We start from the raw sequence: 18,454 nt of genomic DNA, 5'->3' as shown, positions 1-18,454 counted from the left end.
TCTCTTGTTTTCTAATTATGATCTGTATAGATTTGTAGTTTCTGTCGTCATCTCCATTTCATTCTTTTGCTCTGCATAATGTAATAGCTTAAAGTATTGACCTAAAGACACATTTATGAAACACATTTTATAAAGGCAATTAGGTAATATGTTTTTTTAATGTGTATATATACAGAAAAATTTTCTATCCACGAGTGAAACAGATCCATCTACTCTGGGAGTTTCTCTTCCTATTGGTGAGAGGTTATCTGCCAAGGTAGGTGGATAGAAGTAGTTATTGTGGGTAGCAGTTTTATGAGGCATCAAAATCATGAAAGGACACGCTCCTGTAAATGCAAACAAATTACTTCATTTCCCATACTTGAATATCTATTTTCCCCCCAAAATCTGTAGAGTCTCTAGTGGTGCTGTTTAAAAACTTTTTTTGAAAATTACATTTGTAATGATGTAATGTGATACATTTCTTTAATATGTTGATCAACTGTATGTTCAGAATTCACTGTCCCTGGGCTGTACTGTTTATGCTCTGGAACAGAGATGAGTGGATGGGAGCACACGGTGCTTCTGTGTTCTGTGGGGGAGGGTGTAGGCGTTGGAGGGGTGCATTTCTGTCCCTCCAAGTACATGGAGGGCATCCTCTTTAGAGGTTTCAACAGAACACACACGTTACAATATTTTATTGTCTATGACAGTTTTACCTTTTTATGTTTAAAATACAACAAGTATCCTTCTTTAGCCTTGGGAAGGAAAGGGTTAGCAGCAGGTCTTTTGGGATGGAGTAGGGGATTGGGGAAGGAAAGAAGGAAGGTAACCTGTCAAGTCCCCTTGGAAACATGCTAATGACAGACTTCTTGGCAAACACAGTCATGTATTTACTAGTGGGAAAGATTGATTTATGATGCTCTCAGCAGAGTGCACTTAGATTGTCTAGGGTTACTATTGGTAAACAAACCTAGAATCCATGGATTTATGGGGCCTGGCTCCTTGGAAAATATCATCTAAGCTATATAACTACTGGAGTGTAACATGGAGACACTTCTTAGAGACCTCATATTAATCTAGACCTAAGCATGTGGTAATGCATATTTTAATGTGGCAACAAAGGGGAACTGAGTTGATGGTTTATAACCGCCTGCTCCCCTGTACCTTGCAACTACTTACATCCTTGAAATGATTAGTACAACTTGATTCTGGGCAAGATCTCTGATTTGTTTGAGTCCAGTTTGACTTTAAGATACTTTATCCTAAAGTTAAAGTTTACATTGTCTTTTGGTGTCTATTTTAAGGAAAGGTTGAAACTTGAACGCAACAGAGAATATAATCAATTTCTCAGGGGTAAGGAAGACTCCACTGAAAAGTTCAGACAGGCAGAAAACAGTACTGAGGTAGGTTTTGCTTTTAAAGTAAATCTTTAACAGCACAAGTTGAATATTTTGTATTTACTTGAAAATATTTTTATGTGTCAGACATTTCGTTTGGTTTTTAGGTTCATATTTAAAAAATTAAGCCAAATTGAGCCAAACACAGGACATTTAAATATTTAGTTGTGCAAATGGTTTTATTTTATGTTGAAGAACTTACCCTACTTTTTAACTAACTTCACGGGAGAGAGTTAATTTTAGAGATTGGTTTTAAATGGTTTTTGGTTATGTATTTTATTTATATTGACAATTTCTAGCTATGTATTTTCCAAATTTAAGGATGGTTGGTGTTACTAGGGCCAAAAAATTTACCACCTTCTGTATTCTTTGTGTTGAGGAAGAATTTAATTTGAAACATTTTGAAGCAATATTTAACTGCCAAAATATGCTTAAAATATCTCCTGGGATAGGAATTTGCATTCAGTTTACCTTTTTTATAACTGCTTACCCATATTAGTGTTGTCTGTTTATTTGGTATTTATTAAGTTTCATTGAAGGATGAATTTTTGGAAGCTTTTTTCTAAAGATAAGGTATTTCTTATGGGTGATTAAGCCTTAGAGTTGAAATGATAAATAGACTAAGCATCATTTGAGGGTTTAAGTACCTTTTAAGAACTAGCATCTCATTTAGATCTGTTTCTTTTTTTCTTTTTTAATTGACCAGCACAAGAGTCAAAGAACTAAAAAACCTATTAGTCAGGTTAAGCCTGGTTTACTTTCACAAATACAAACATCTTTGGAAAATTCAGAGGGTGCTAGGAGAGATGTCTTAACTCCTTCGGAGGCATATGAAGAGCTTCTAAACCAAAGACGACTGGAGGAGGACAGATACCGACAACTAGATGATGAAATTGAATTAAGGAATAGAAGAATCGTTAAGAAAATCAATGAAGAAGTGGGCATTTCTAATAAAAAACATCACAGGTTTGCCAGCAAGGTTGACATTCCCGATAGAAGATTTCACAGGCTTGATGAGGATTTTGTGTTTGACAGACAGTATTACAGACCAGACCAAGATCCTGAAGTAAGTGAAGAAATGGACGAGAGGTTTAGATACGAAAGTGATTTTGATAGAAGACCTTTGAGAGTGTATACAAATGACAGGTATTTACAACTTCATTTTTCTTTTCTTTTCTTGCTTAATATTACTGCTGCTACTTTTTATCATATTAGGGAGCAGTTTCATTTGATTCATATATTTAATTAATTCTAAGATGCACTCTTATATTATGTGCCACTGAGGGAAAAAAGAAATCACCCAAGTTGGGGAGAAGGGGACCCTGTCATAAAGCTGGAACACCGAAAGGCAGTAAACACCTTTATTTAAAATTAAACGGGAAATAAAATTTTCCATAGGAGGGGACAGAAAAGAAACTTCCATGGCTCAACCTCTGCACTGAGTAGAGTTAAAAAAAACCCCAAAAAAAACAAAATTCCCTGAGAATTGAAATGGCAAGCCAGTACTGATTCGGGTTTGCTGTCAGAATTCATGCTGCCGATGTTGTCAAAAAACCAACCAAACAAACAAACAAACAAACAAAAACTGGAGGTGAGAATTCCATTGTCTGACATTCATAATGCCCCTGAGTGACTGGCAGAGGAAAAATAACTTCTCTGGCTAATAACTCTACTTGAAACAAGGTTGATGGCCATCCCAGTTTCAGAAGTTAGAATGTGGGGGAAAAAGGACATCTTAAAATAGATGAAATACAGTTTATTACTTTAATGTTCCTATGCTCTAAGTCCTTCTATCAATACATTTCTTTGTTTTTAAGTTACTTATGAAACATTTATTTAAGTGAAATGGCACTATCTTTTTTGATCAGCTTTTCAGTTCCTTTGGATGATTGTTTTTGTAAGCTGTTTATAATTTCTTATTTTTATTTAGACATTTGTGTTAATACTTAAAACTTGCTATACTTCAACCTAACTTGATTTGGAGATAGAAATGTGGCAGGGTCCCATATTTGTCACTGCCTTTTTAACTTGAAAGGCTTAAATCTAAATTTTGAGCAGTTAATAGGACCTGTTGCATATATTAGTCCAAATAGATTACATTTTTTAGTATTTCAGGAAATTTTCTGAGACGTAATGCTGCACATTCAGTATTCTAATTAATATTGCAAAGCCTCTATAGTTCTTTGTCTTCTACTCTTTATTATGTAGCTATTACGTCCTGCTCACCCGATCTTTTTAGTATTCACCCTGATGTAGGTAATTTGAGTGAAGGATTAGAATTTTGCAATGCCAATTATAGTTATCTCTGATTTGAATCTAATTGTAGTTCAGAAAAATGCTGCAAATCCTATTATGTGTTATATTTGAAAATGTTTATTTATATCAGAAGGCTGCCTAAACTAAAAGAACTCTTAGTTCTTGGTGCTGCCATCTTTGTACTTGAGAACTTTTTTTCTAAGTTTGGAATTTCAAGAAATTTATTATGATGGTTATTGCTTTGTTTGTTTGTATATTTTAATCTATTGTTTTTGTAATTATACTGTGATAATTTTACATGTGAACTAACAAATGAATTTCAGCCTGATTATTTGAGAACTATTTTATTTTCTTATGTATCCCATAAACGAAATGAGCTCTTTCTATATTATTATAGAAATAATATAGAATAGAATAGAATAATATTACTCCGAAGTAATATTTTCAGATTAAACATGAGGATGAGTGAGAGTAATTCCTGCTACACAGTTCAAAGTTTTTAAAAGTATTTCTTCAAAATACAAATACAAATCATTATTATATGTATTTGTATTTATATGTTACTTCTATTTTATTAATGCACATATCTCTAAATGTAAGGTTTTCCTTAGAGAAAGACATACATCAATTGAGGTTAAAACTGAATTTCTGTATTTTAGATTTGTAGATTCCTTATTTCCAGCAAGAAAAAAATCACATGGATCATTCAATAGTTTTTATTTAGCAGGAAGAGTGGGTTAATAGGAAAATGACTACTTGTTAGTGAAAGAGGCTAAAGAAATGTGTAATGTATAGACAAATGTGCATTTGGTCTCTTTCTCTAACCATTTATTCTTAATATACTATAATCTTAACCAGAAGTTCTTGATAGAAAAATAATTATAACTGAATGAATGTGAGAAGTATAAAATTAATTTTCCTTCGTTCTTCTAAGTTTCCCTTGTTCTCTTTTTTCTTCTAAAAGTCGGCATGTCATAAATTCTACTTTTGAGTTTTAATAATTTTTTATTTTTATACTTTTGGCCTCTGTTTTTTCCTAAGTTAACCTATAAACTTTTCCACATACCATAATATCTTTTTTTATTTAAATTTATTGTAGTGACATTGGTTAGTAAAATTACATAGGTTTCAAGTAAACAATTTTATAATAATGCATCGTCTCTATATTGCATTGTGTGTGGAGACATTTTTCCCTACTTTAAATATGGGAAAGCTAAATCCAGAAATGATTTTACTTTCCTAAACTAATCCTTAATCTTTGGCACTGCTTTTAATAGTTAACGAGGTGGTTAGCACTTTGCTTGACAGTTGCATTCTGTGTGTGTGTGTGTGTGTGTGTGTGTGTGTGTGGTGTGTGCATATGTGTATTATTTATTTACACATATTTACTAACTTCAGTAAAATTTATAATGTTTTAGGAACTGTCTAAGGTTGAATGTAATAGTGTATCTTATGATACTTTGAAATTTGTAGGCACTTTAAAAATATAGTCATCCTAGTCTTTATTATTTATTAACTTGAGCTGTAGAAGTTAATATATTACCATATTATGTTTTACTTTATAACCAATGTTAATGAGTAAAAGAAAATTTTAGCATTAAAAAATGCTGTTTTTTTAGTTTTTATGTGATTAATGCAGTTAGCACTTCTGTTTAACTCTTGATATTTGCTATTTTGTAATCTTAATCTTCATTTAATAAAATTCTGAGCTAAAACTCCATCTGAAATTAGAATCTGAAACATAAATTTTTAGTGTAGGACATTCTAAGATATGTGCATGCTTACTATGAAAATGTAAGTGAGGAGAAATGGTTTATTAGAACATGAGTTATTTAGCTTGATATTACTTTTTTTTCTTATAGTAGATTGTCATTTATCTTTGGAAGGACCATTTTAATATTTATTATTTTCCCCACTTTAAAGATGGGGTTGATTTTATAAAACACTGTTATTGAATTAAAGAGAATATAAAAATTGGGTAAGAACTGAAAACAATGAGAACAGTGGAGACTCACATTAATAGCTTAGTATTTTTCTTTTAACTTTTATAATCTAGAGTACCTCTAACAGCAGAATGCATTCACATTAGAGAAATTCTTTATATGAAAACAAAGTGGTGTAACCATTAATATGAATTAGATGGTTTCTTTTAAGTAAGGAGAAATTTGATTCTCCCTTCCTGTGAGCTATATTAACCTAGGACCAACAGATGGTAAATATTTTTATAATGTGTTATTTTTTGACAGCATAACAGATGGTAAATATTTTATTTTTATAATGTGTTATTTTTTACAGCATAAGCATTGTAAATTTATTTCTGAAGTAGTTTGATTCTATGGTTTTTTAAGGAAAAATATAAATTGCTCATTATCATTTGGCAGTGTGCATTCGCATTTCAAGTAGCTGAAAATACCTGTGGTTTTAAACAGTTTGCTTTTCTTCTTTAAGAGTAATTTTTTAGAAAAGATAAATGCATGTGTTAATTTATGGAGTGAATAAACTTGGCCTCTAGTCTATCCCTGGTTTGTTTTGGCATTGAGATTTGAACCTAATAACTAGTTATTGATCCACGTCTTCAAGGAAATAGATAAAAAGCGTTTTCCATTTAACATAACCTTTAACTTTTTTTTTTGATAGTAGGATGGTGAAACTATTTTACAATTATACTCTCAATCAAATATGATGTGCTATGTCAAAGTAAGGACATTTTTTCTTATATGAGGTCTGATCCTTTGTGACAAAACCCAAATGGATTGAGGTGTGTGTTAAGTGAACCTATGGTTTTAAAGCCATAGAATATTTAGATGGTTGTGGGTCACAGGGATAGTTTTAATCTGGCACTGGCTGTAAAGCCACAGCTAAACAGGACTTCTCAAGGACAAACTGGACCTAAACTGAGCTCCTGCACTTTGCCTAGAATCAGGTTGTTACTAAACATTTAGTGAGTTCATTACTTCTGGAGATTACTGTCTGTCAGTTGCCCCATGATGTTGAGAGGATTGAAGAGAGAGATGGCTGTGTTAAAACTGCTGGCTCTTACCAGTTCCTGTCTTCAAGGATGACTCCATTTATTTACCTCAGTAAACGTTTCTAAAATAAATTGAGAGATCACCATAAATGCTGTTAAAGTGAACAGCCAGAAATAGCTGAGTCATTAAATGCTAAATGTATTACAAATATGAAAGAAACTTCAGTGAATGAAGGAAATTCCATTATAATTATAGGAATATTTTACTAGAAAATAAGTGGCTAACTTTCCAAGCTATAATTTGGCTTCATAGCTTGTTATATTCTGTTCTAGGTTGTACTTTCTTTTTTTTCTTTTTCTTTTGGTCTTCTATTAGTAACTTGAAAAAAATTTATGGACTCTATTTGTAAATAGTAATTTTTCCATGATTTCACAAAGTACGCACAATCATATCAGTCATTTCATAAAACTGAATAGAATGCTTTCAGATTTTATTATATCCTTTTTAATTTTTTATCTCTGCTCTTTGTTTGCCTCTTAAACATTTCTCCAGTTTTAATTTTATTATAATTACTAGAGACAGGGAACTTCTATAATTTTTTAATAATTTTTTTCTTTAGAGAAAGGATACACTTTACTCTTTCTTTCATATGGGTTGTTTATTAAGAAATCTTTGTGATTTTACTGGAGAATTTAGCAAAGAAACCTTGACCATATACATAAATAAAATCATGTCTTAAATTTCTTTAATTTAGAATAAACTTTGAAAGTGTGCTTATGGTATTTTCTTTATTAAAATATCTATATATACAGAAAAACCTATAAAACATGTTTTAGTGTAGATGCTTTGGGTTCAACTGTATATGGATAAGCTAGAATTGCAAGTCCAAATGTTGTCTTTAGCTAATTTAACTGAAAAGGTAGGAAGCCACAAGTTCTGATAAATTTTAGAATTTTCGTATGTGTAAGTAGCCTTTAATTCTGGTTAATTCTGATTTAATCCCAAGTTGTGTTTTTAAAAATTTGTAACTTTAAATTTTTTCTATATTTGAAAACTGCTGGGCATAGACACCACTGTACCACATTAACAAATTTACTTTTGTTTGTTGTATTGTGAGTTGGCAAGATCACCTCCATGTTTGGGGATTCGCAAGGAGGACTCATAGGACTTTGTATATATAGTTTTATTCCTGGCTATGATTTAGTACAGTTGAAACGATATAAAGTAAAATCAGCAAATGAAAAAGGCACATGGGACAAAGTCCAAAAGAAACCAGGTACAAACTTCTAAGAGTTTTCTCCCAGTGGAGTCGCACAGGACGTGTTTGGTTCTTCCAGCATTGCATTGTGACAACCTGGGCTTGTTGTCTACCAAGAAAGCTCATTAGAGACCCAGTGTCCAGTGTTTTTATTGGCTGCTCACAGAGGCACCCTTTTTTGTACCAAAATTCCAGACTCCCTGAAGGAACACAGATGTTCAGCGTCCCCTGCATTGTTTGTACAGACAGTTTAGGCACAGTGAGCTACTCTTATCAGTTCTGGGAATGGTGGGACCCCTCCCAAAATCTGTATTCCCGGGCCAGTCAAGGGCCAGCCTGGCACATAGGCCTTTATAAGGATAGGCAGTCTCAGACCTGCTCTGCTAACTCTTTTCCGCACATGTGTATTCATGTAGATACACTATCACTAAATCTGGTTGCCTGGCATTGTTAAACAGATTTGAATTTGAGTTTATATGTATCTGTTTTTTAAGTGATAGAAGTAGGGAATGACACTAATGTGTCAGTTTCAAGAAGAGATTGGAGCGCCTGGACTTTAGATATAAAACCAGCTGTGTTTTGAAAAATTGAAATAAATTTGAAATTCTTTTTTGCAAGAGTTTGTGGAGGGTTCTGTTGTTTTAGATATGGATGAAAACTGGAAGCCATTTATGTCATGCCAGGTCCTCGTATATTATTAAGGTTACAGTTCTGTGTAGTCATTTCTCCTTAGATGATATTGACAGTGGCTTGTGTGAAGCAAACAAATGAAAAAATAATTTTATATGCTGGCTCTGTGGAAAGTGAGAAGTCCCCTTTCTTCTGAAAATTAGCATTTTTCTTAACATGATAATGAAATCCACCTAAAATATTAAAAAATACTTTAACAGTCATATTTCTTTCTAGTACCGTGTTTCCCCGAAAATAAGACCTGACTGGACCACCAGCTCTAATGTGTCTTTTGGAGCAAAACTTAATATAAGACCCGGTCTTATTTTACTATAAGTAAAATTTTGCTATAAGTAAAATAAGACCCGGTCTTATATAGTGTAATATAATGTAACACCAGGTCTTACATTAATTTTTGCTCCAAAAGACGCATTAGAGCTGATGATCTGGCCAGGTCTTATTTTCGGGGAAACAGGGTAGTCCCCTTGAGAGACATTATAGTTTGACTGCCATGTAAAGAAAAATAACTTATGAAATGCTGATTTTTAATGGATGCTGATAAATGTTGGTGCACGTAGTCATGTTTCTCTGGAATGAGATATTAAGCTAAAGAAATCAATGTTTGCCAAATGGAAAAAAAATTAATTGAAAACATTTTTAAAAATTATTTTCTGAAAAGGATTTTGAAGAAGGAAATAAACATTCTAATCTTTTTTCTTGTTGTGACCTTGTAAATAAACTATCGTTTTCTACCCAGGCATCAGCCTGTTTGTTATCATGTTTTCTATGCACCTATTGCTAATTATTTATTCTGTCATGTGATTTACACTGTTAGCAAATGTTATGTTATGGCTTGCTACATTTGATTTAAACAAATGTTAAGTGTGCTGCTATATTTTAAGTTATAAATGTTTGTGTGTGCAGTGAAATAATTCCCAGAATTTATGAATTTTGATAAAAAAGTGATCTCATTTTGAAATTTGACTATAATCATGAGGGCAAGGACCATATCCTTATTCCCTGCGCCTAGAATAGTACTTGACATGTAGTAGGTGCTAAATAAATATTATTTGAATAAGGGAACGATAAAATGTCTTAGGATATGCATAATTTTCCAGTTAAAATTTATAAAGTTACATTGAAATAATTTATAATAACCTCCTTTTCTTTTAAAGACTACGGAACTCTTAGTGTCTCTTACTAACCAGCAGATCTTACTTGAATCAGATCTCATTCGAATTAATTTTAGAACGTATTACAGGGAAACTTCGTTTTTGACTTCATGTTCCCTTTACTATTTCCAACATCAAATGTAAAAACACCAAAGAGATATAAGAAGGTCCACTGTGTGTGGGACAAGCTCTATAAGCTGATGTGTCTTTAAGGCTGTTCGGGAACAGAGGAGGGAACGAGCTTGCCATGGAGCATGGTGGTGATGTCACACAGCAGTCAAACATACGAATTTCATCTGCTGGAGAGAAAAGGTATAGTCTGGAATATAAATCCTGCCTTTAGTCATTACACTGTGAAGCAGCACCTGCTAAAACTGGCTTAGTGGAAAAGTTGAAAGGTGTAGTATATTAACAGCCTTCTTTGTCAGTGAGAAGGGAATTAAAGGGAAAAGGGGGGGGTGGCGGAGAGTTGTGTTAAATGAAAATTTATAGTACTTTACAGCATTCTTTTGAAGAGCAAATTTTGATTATAAAATCTGCCAAGGTTCTGAGTAAGTCACTATCATTATAAAGTATTAATATATAAATTTATTTGAAGTAATGAAAGGAGAAATAAGCATGGAATTTAATGCACTAATAATCTTTTTTATAATATCTTGGAGTTATGGGGATAATGTAACTTGACTGGAGATAAATTGGAACTGTTCCTGCGATGTGAATTTTCCTTTCAAAACTTTGTTTTTGATTTTCAGCTTATTGAGTAGATAACTTTTATAATTATGTTGTAAAATTAGTGCTCATACATAATTCTGCCATGTTGAAAAGAAAGAAAATTATATGTATTTTATGTGCATGTTATCTTTATAGTTTTTATCATTTGGTGGCTTTCCTGTATCATACACAAGAATAAATGGTTCTGAATCTATAGTGTATAATGAAGATACTGTCATGTGTCAAGAAAGGTGTCTATTTTCTTTGAAGAAAAGTAATTTATAAAAGTGCTTGATATAGGAGTATTTGATGTGTGGGTCTAATTAATGAAGGTTTCTGTAAGGAAGTTGTTTTTCAAGGAAAGGAGTCTTAGGGATGATCTTTTTTTCCAAGTGTGTGCATACGTACCACCTTTCTCTGTTTTTTTGCTTTTTGTTTTTTGTTTCTTTGTTTTTATAAGCATTTATGTATACTTATATTCGTTTTCTTTACTGAAGTAACTGTTCTTATATAGAAAAAAATGGTTTTATTGGGTATCTATAGAGCCAAGGAAGCAATCTGAAGAAAAAGGTTATATATAGAGAGCCTGAATGCATTGGGGTCCCACTGTATAAAGAGATAAAATGCCATAATTTTTCCTAAAATTATGTTACTGTTATAATAGCCATTGTACTTTGAAAGGCCAATAACTCATACCTACATTTTACTCTAAATTTTTGATTCTTGAAAATTATTTGGTTTCTAATTCTTCTTGTTTTTGTTTCAGTGCTCAAGACAATGAACCATCCAGATCTACTAACCGAGAGATATGTAGTCCTTTTGTGGGTATGCTCTTTGGTAGGTACACAACTTCCAGTTGATTAGACTTTTTCAGAGTGCTTTATAAAAGGTCTTTAGTGAGAACTCAGTGTTGTAATTAATACTACTTATAGTGATAATAGAAAACATTTATCTAGTGCCTACTTTATGGTAGACAGAATGCTAAGCATTTAACATGTGTTATATAGCTCTAATTTTAGAGCTAAGTAACTTTAGTGATGAGTTTTCAATATATGATAAATGCAATATTAATTTCAATAATAAGCTTTTAATTTCATACTTTAGTAGCACTTTGTTGTAGTGTGGCTATTTCTTATATTCTGTTTTATATGTGATAGTTTTTTTTCTTCATTATTTTTCTTTAACGAGCAAAAAACTGCCTTATATTTTAGTTTAATTCCCCTGAACTATAAACCTTTTTATTTTTGATAAACATTCTTTGCCATGGTCTTTCCAAGTAGTTTCTGAGGTGTTTTGTTCAAATCATGATCATAATCCACATTTTCTCGTTATTTTTATCAGAAATGAAGGACATTGCTTAAGATAAGCATGTTGATTTGTTATCTTGTCATAGTTTAATTTCATAAACAGTGTAAAGAGAACCTTATTTCCTGTGTGTAACTTTAAATAGAAAAGAGGTCTGTTCTTTGTGTAAAAACTATTAGAAAAAATTACTTGAAATTTGGTTTTAGTGAAGTATTTGAGAAAATTGGATAACAGGTTAGGTTCATTCAACCTAAAAGCAGTCAGTATTTAAATCTTGACTTAGAGGTATATAATTGCGTGATAGTCTCAGACCTTAGTTTCTTTGAAAAAATGGTTATTGTGACAAAAATGGCATAGTACCTAGTGTTTTGTTCTAGTGTAATCACTTTAAGTGAGAATTGACCAACTTAACCTATCAGTAGGTCAGTGTAAAGGCTTCGTTCTTATGATGTATTTTGTTAAACATGATAAAAATTGGAGAAGTGGCTTTCTGTGTTGAGAGCCTACTGACAAATAATTTTATCAATAAATTGAAATTTTAAAGATGAATGGTAGGAACTTATCATTAATGCAATCCAGGAATTATGGATGAATATCTGATGAGATAATAGACTCTAATGTTTGAAACAAACCACTCAAGCCATTTAATCCAGTGGTTTATCTCTTATGCTTATATATTTTTTCCCTAGTCTGTATTTGTGTATACCCATAGGAAATTTACTCTCCAGAAACAGCGCATTCCATCTTTAGGTGGCTCTCGTTATTATAATATTATTTCAATTGAACTGAAATTTATCTTCCTATAATTTTGCCCCAAGGATCTCATTTGGAGCTCTTTGCTTTATTTAAACAAATTAAGACCCTTCACTACTTCGAGCAAAAATTATATATTGTGGGGTTTATAACAGAACCATGGGTTATTTGCAAGTATGTTTTAAAATTTCTGTTTGTTACTGACTGTTTAATTCCCCTATGGTGAGAAAAATAATATGCATAATTTCATTTATTTCAGATTTGATTTTTTTTTTTAATTTATTTTTAATTTATTGGGGTGACAATTGTTAGTAGAATTACATAGATTTCAGTTGTGCAATTCTGTATCACATCATCCATAAATCACACTGTGATTTTTTTTAATAAAAGTTTTTGATGCCTCTGTAGTGTCTCGATGCACGTTTAGTGTGTACTTGAAAGAATGTGCATTGTGTGGTTGTTGAGTGTTGTTGTTTATAAATATCAGTAAAGGCAATTGGTTGATAGTAATGGTCACGTCTTATACATCCTTAATGATTTGTAACTGTTCTTCCACCAGTTGCTTCAAGAGAAGTGTTAGTTCTCTGACTGCCTTATTCTTAGTGTGAGGCCTGGAGTGCTGGACGGCTCTGCTCAGTGTTCCTGCACCTTCCTCAGTTCCCAGCAAGGCCTGCGTGCCCCCGCCAGAGAGTATTGCTCTCCCCGCATCTCTCCTTCCTCTGCAGGAGATGGCTGTCGCTTGTTCCTTGGATTGAGGCTGACCCTGCACATCTGGTTCTCAGACAGCGGCCTTTTTCGCTGTTCCTGCCCCTCCCCAGAGTGGTGGCCAAACTCTTCGCTGTCTGTGGAGAGTTTTGTGTGAGACTCTCCTGTCCTTCCCCTAACAGTAACAGCTCTTTGCTTTGTATGTGGTGTCGAATGCTGGGTCCGAGCAGGTTTCTGCCCTCAGCAAGTGGATTACAGCTCGCTATTGCTTTTTGTGAGAAAAGAGTCTGGAAATCAAGCAGTGTGTCTGGGCCTCAGAAGAGTCTCTTTCAGGTCTCCTGTGTTGCCCCATCTCCAGTCTCTCCTGAGCATTCTGGGGGGGGCAGTTGAGGGCAGATTCCTTTGGTGTCTGGGCATCCAGCGCGGCTACACGGTATGCCAGCCCCCACAGAGCCGTAAGCAATTACCATTTCAGCCATTTCCTTCTTACCTGCTTTTAAGGCAGCTGCCTCTTTCTGCATGTTCGAGCAAAGGTAAAACACCCATCTCTCTTTGCATTGATTTTTATACCCTTTGAAATTCAGTTTACCTGGTTGATTATAACCTCAGCTCTCTGATAGGCTTTTTAAAAGTTATGATTTTTGTCGATGACTAGCTTTTTTCCATTGTACAGTCTGAGCAATTTTGTGGCTTTCTACTTTCTAAGCAGAAGCAGAAATCTCTATTTGGTTCTTTATAATAGCTTCCATTTTCTCCTCATGTTATTCCTCTTCACTGAAATACTTGGCCATAGTTATGGTAGATATTTTAGCATCCTTGTTTGTTGTTCCATCATCTCTGTTGTTTGTGTGGTTTTTTTCTGTTGACTAACTTTTCTAATGGTCATGGGTCACTGTATTAGTTTTCTGTTGCTACATCACAGATTAGCACAAATTTAGTGGTTCAAAACATCCCATATTATCTCAGTTTCTGTGGGTCAGGAGTTTAGTTGGCTCTTCTGCTCAGGGTCACACAAGGCTGTAAGCCAGGTGTCAGTCAGGGTGGAGGCTTGAGTGGGAAGCCTCTACTTCCAAGCCCATTCAGATTATTGGCAGAAGTCACTTCCTTGTGGCTGTGTTACTAAGGACCCTGGCTTCTTACTGGATGTCGGCTGAAGGCCTCCCACACTTCCTAGAGGCCAACTGCTGTTTCTTTTTGTGTGGGCTTCCTCACCCTGGCTGCTCACTTTATCATGTCAGCAAGAAGACTCTCTAAACTCTGGGAGTGCTTTTACCTGATGGTAAGATCAGGCCCACCCAAGAAAATCTCCCTTTTGATTAATTCAAAATTGATTTGGTACCTTAATTACATCTGCAAATTCCTTTCACCTTTGCCATATTCTGTTGGTTAGAAGGAAGTCATAGGTCCTGCCCACATTCAAGGGGAGGGGTTTATACAGGGAGTCAGCACCAGAAGGCAGGGAACATAGGATCTCAGAATTTTGCCCCCCACAGTTACGTTTTTCTGTTACTTATGGATCAATCTTTGTGAGGCCTTATTTTAAGCTTAGCTAGGGATATGTAGGGTAGCCTTCCTTCCAGGGGTAGTTCAGCCTTACTACTGCAGAGTGACCTGAAGACCCCAGGGGATCACCGAGAACTTCACTCTAGCTGGCCTGAGGCTTGAATTTCTACTTTGCTTGAGGTCTGAGAGTTGTTCTGTTTTCATGTCCTCCATAGTTTTTTTTTTTGACCAGCTAATGGGAATTCACTCTGTGCGTGCACAGTAAAGTCAGAAGGGATCCCTCTGTGCATTTCTAAACCTCTTTCTTTTTTTTTAAAGGAGGGCGCAGCTCACAGTGGCCCATGTGGGGATCCAACTGGCAACCTTGGTGTTATTAGCACCATGCTCTAACCAACTGAGCTAACCGGCCACCCCTCTAAAGCTCTTTTTTTTTTAAAAAAAGATTTTACTGGACTTTATTGGGGAACAGCGTGTAATTCCAGGACTTTAAGTCACGTTGTTGTCCTTTCAATTTTAGTTGTGGAGCGTGCCATTCAGCTGCAAGTTGTTATCCTTTCAGTCTTAGTTGTGGAGGGCGCAGCTCAACTCCAGGTACAGTTGCCGTTGCTAGGTGCAGGGGGCGCTGCCCACCATCCCTTGCGGGAGTTGAACTGGCAGCCTTGTGGTTGAGAGGATGCGCTCCAACCAACTGAGCCATCCGGGAGCTCAGTGGCAGCTCAGCTCCAGGTTCCGTGTTCAATCTTAGTTGCAAGGGGCGGAGCCCACCATCCCTTGCGGGACTCGAGGAATTGAACTGACAACCTTGTGGTTGAGAGCCCACTGGCCCATGTGGGAATCGAACCAGCAGCCTTCGGAGTTCAGAGCTCGGAGCTCCAACCACCTGAGCCACTGGGCCGGCCCTAAAGCTCTTTTTTATGCTTCTTTTTGGACCTTTGCCCTAAACTGCCAGCATTTTAGCCTTCCTGAAATTTTGATCTTTATTTGCTCAATTTAGCTCAGTTCCCAGCTTGGTTTGGGCTCTCCCTCCCTGTACCTGTATTTGGAATTTGCTTTGGGCAGACAAGGGGGTGCTTAAAGGGCTCACCTCATTCATCGTTCTTCCCTCTGGTGTTACAGTCCTGTACTGTCTCATGCCCATTGTCTGAAAAAATTATTTCATATATTTTTGCATACTTTTATTGATTTTTTTATGGTGGGAGGTGAAGTTCTGTGCTTGATACTCCATCATGATCAAAAGTAGAATGGATATATCTACTTTGATTATAAAGCATTATTATTAACCTTATGTAATTCATGTTCTCCCCCTAGGGGCGCTCCACTCTTGCTGACATCTATGCTTAGTGGACAAACTCTGTGTGTCCACTGATGGTTGCGACACTAATAAGTTAGGGGAGACATTGCTGGTTCAGTTGCCTTTTCGATATCCTGTGATGTTAGTATTCTAAATCATGCATGTCTAGATTAAGAGGTCATTTTGTATCATTAACATACGCAGTAATAATCGTCTGTGGATCCAAAACGTTTGCCCAACTGGATTTTCACATAAGTGATACCAGGGTGAGGTGTGTGTGTGTGTCCTGTAGAATTGAGGTAACCAGTGAAGTTTTTTGAGCAGGGCTCCAGTGTGATTCGTGTTGTATTTTAAGACAGTCTTATGTAAGTGTGCTGGATGGATTGAAGCAGGGAGAGGGGGAGCTTGGGAGACTAGTTAGGAGGTTATTGCTGCAATCCAGGTGAAATGTGGACAGACCCTAACCCAGGTTAATGGCTATGAGAATAGAAAAGAGGGTCCTTGTGTGGAATGAATGAGAGAGGAGGAGCAGTCAAAATTTCAGTGAGATTTTGAGGCTTGTTTATCAGGCCATTCACAGAAAACAAAGAGGGACAGTTGCTTTTGAGATGTTCGTTTTGGATGCACTTGTTAAATTCAAGGGGCTTGTGGGAGATAATAGTGGAGGTGATATCCCAATTATTGGAAACATGAAGACGGGGATTAGAGCATTCTCTTATTTTAAGATGCTTTTGGACTAAATGTAGAGGTTTGGAAAGGATTAATGTGTCATGTTTGATAGAGTAGATATTCATAAATGATGAAATTAATTGTTGAAGAGGTAGTGATACATATTATTTTACTTTATATATTTCCTGCTTAGGCAGAAATTATGATATAGTTATTAAAGATGGAGGTTTAAAAATATTTGAGTTTCTAGCTGCATATATGCTCAAGAGTTAAGATGACTTTTTTCATTTTCTAGGAGGGGAAGATCGAGAGCACATTCAGAGAAGGAAAGAGAAATACAGATTAGAACTATTGGAACAAATGGCTGAACAACAGAAGAATAAGAGACGGTAATGAAAGGTTTGCATTTAAAAAGAGATATTTTGAATTTAAAATGCATTTGTGAAAATGACATGGTGGTAACTATTACATAGTAAAATAAGGGGATATTTTTCTTAATGTGATTTTGTATTTGTAAATCACTTCGATTTCAATCTGAACATTGTAAATGAGGGTAAATAAATATTATGAGAGTGGTCATTTTCTTTGTCAGAGGTAACAAATGAGACTATATATTCTGTAACTGGCCTTTTATATATCTGCATTAATTTCTTCAATTATTGATTTAGGGTAGCATTTAATGTTATCTATTTGCCCACCATACTATCCTATATATAGTAAGAAATACACAATCAGAGTATTTCATCTTTTAACAATGTAATATGCAGTATAAAAATATCGATAAATTCACAGGTATTTATTAATATATTGTATACAAGTCTCAGTGTTTATAGTCTTTTTTGTAGAAAGGTGGTTTACTTTGCCCCAAATCAGAAAATTTAGTTTTCAGACTTATTTAAGGCTTTACTGTCAGTTAAGGGAATGATTTGTATTTGGAGATGTTATTACATGGACTTTGTGTGTAAGTTTCAGTAACGCTTATAATTTTGACGGTGTTGACTATGCTTTTTAATATGTAAAACTTTGATTTTGTTTAGAGAAAAGGATTTGGAACTCAGGGTTGCAGCTTCTGGAGCACAGGACCCTGAGAAATCCGTAAGCGTTCCTGGAATCTTTTAATAGTCTTTCATTCAAATAAGTCTCAAATGTGGCAGCAAGTGGAGAAAGATAGACGATACTGGGGGAAATGTAAGAGGTGACAAATTTGAACAGTAATAAACTAAAGTTGTTTATTTCCCTAAAGTAATTCATCCTTTTTTATATGTGAATCTTTTTTTTTTTTTAAGTTTGTTTCAGATTAGTTCTTTCTACTTTGTTCAATGTACTATTCTATGGGAAAGTTATCTCAGTTTAATTTACAATAGATGTTCATGTTATTCTTGAATATGTCTTGACTACTTTCCTTATATTGGATTGGTTTCCAAAGAAACTGAAAACTTTAATTCCTGTCTTTCAATATTTAAGTAATTTTTATTGAATGAAAAAAGAGAGATAATAACCTTATTTTTTACTTTAATTTTTGCAATTCTCATTAAGTGGAATGAATTACTTACATCATTGCAGTTAAGTAAGAAGAAGGTAATAATGTATTGCTCTGCTCAAAGTGTAGTTTTTCTGTAGTTGGATATGTAGATTTACTTGCTAAGGCAAGTTTTAGTTGCGTTTTTGAATGATGATTAAGAAACTTAAATTTCATTAAAAAGTTCATTCTTAAAAAGAATATAGCAACTTAAAATTATTCAACTTGAGGCAATTTTTGATTTCCTTTTACTTAGGCTAAGAGTATATCCTGTGGGTTATCTCTTTAGAGAATT

At 34.5% G+C, this 18,454-nt stretch overlaps 1 protein-coding gene across 11 annotated transcripts in view; it reads left to right on the top strand.

Moving 5' to 3' along the window:
* Nucleotides 1-18,454, top strand: part of CSPP1 (centrosome and spindle pole associated protein 1) — a 107,075-nt gene that overhangs the window by 32,915 nt on the left and 55,706 nt on the right. For 6 of the 11 annotated variants that reach the window (XM_033126708.1, XM_033126712.1, XM_033126716.1 and 3 more), the window contains exons 6-13: nucleotides 176-256; nucleotides 1,287-1,385; nucleotides 2,086-2,525; nucleotides 9,917-10,015; nucleotides 11,181-11,251; nucleotides 16,936-17,029; nucleotides 17,678-17,735; nucleotides 18,177-18,218. In XM_033126708.1, the coding sequence (XP_032982599.1) occupies nucleotides 176-256; nucleotides 1,287-1,385; nucleotides 2,086-2,525; nucleotides 9,917-10,015; nucleotides 11,181-11,251; nucleotides 16,936-17,029; nucleotides 17,678-17,735; nucleotides 18,177-18,218 (984 nt within the window). The remainder of the gene's footprint in view (nucleotides 1-175; nucleotides 257-1,286; nucleotides 1,386-2,085; nucleotides 2,526-9,916; nucleotides 10,016-11,180; nucleotides 11,252-16,935; nucleotides 17,030-17,677; nucleotides 17,736-18,176; nucleotides 18,219-18,454) is intronic. The other 5 variants (XM_033126711.1, XM_033126710.1, XM_033126719.1 and 2 more) reach the window with 3 other exon arrangements.

This window comes from Rhinolophus ferrumequinum, chromosome 14, assembly GCF_004115265.2.
Source record: "Rhinolophus ferrumequinum isolate MPI-CBG mRhiFer1 chromosome 14, mRhiFer1_v1.p, whole genome shotgun sequence".
Taxonomy (NCBI): Eukaryota; Metazoa; Chordata; class Mammalia; order Chiroptera; family Rhinolophidae; genus Rhinolophus; species Rhinolophus ferrumequinum.
Note: the sequence above shows the minus strand (reverse complement) of the source record. Positions and strands in the feature narration are given on the sequence as shown.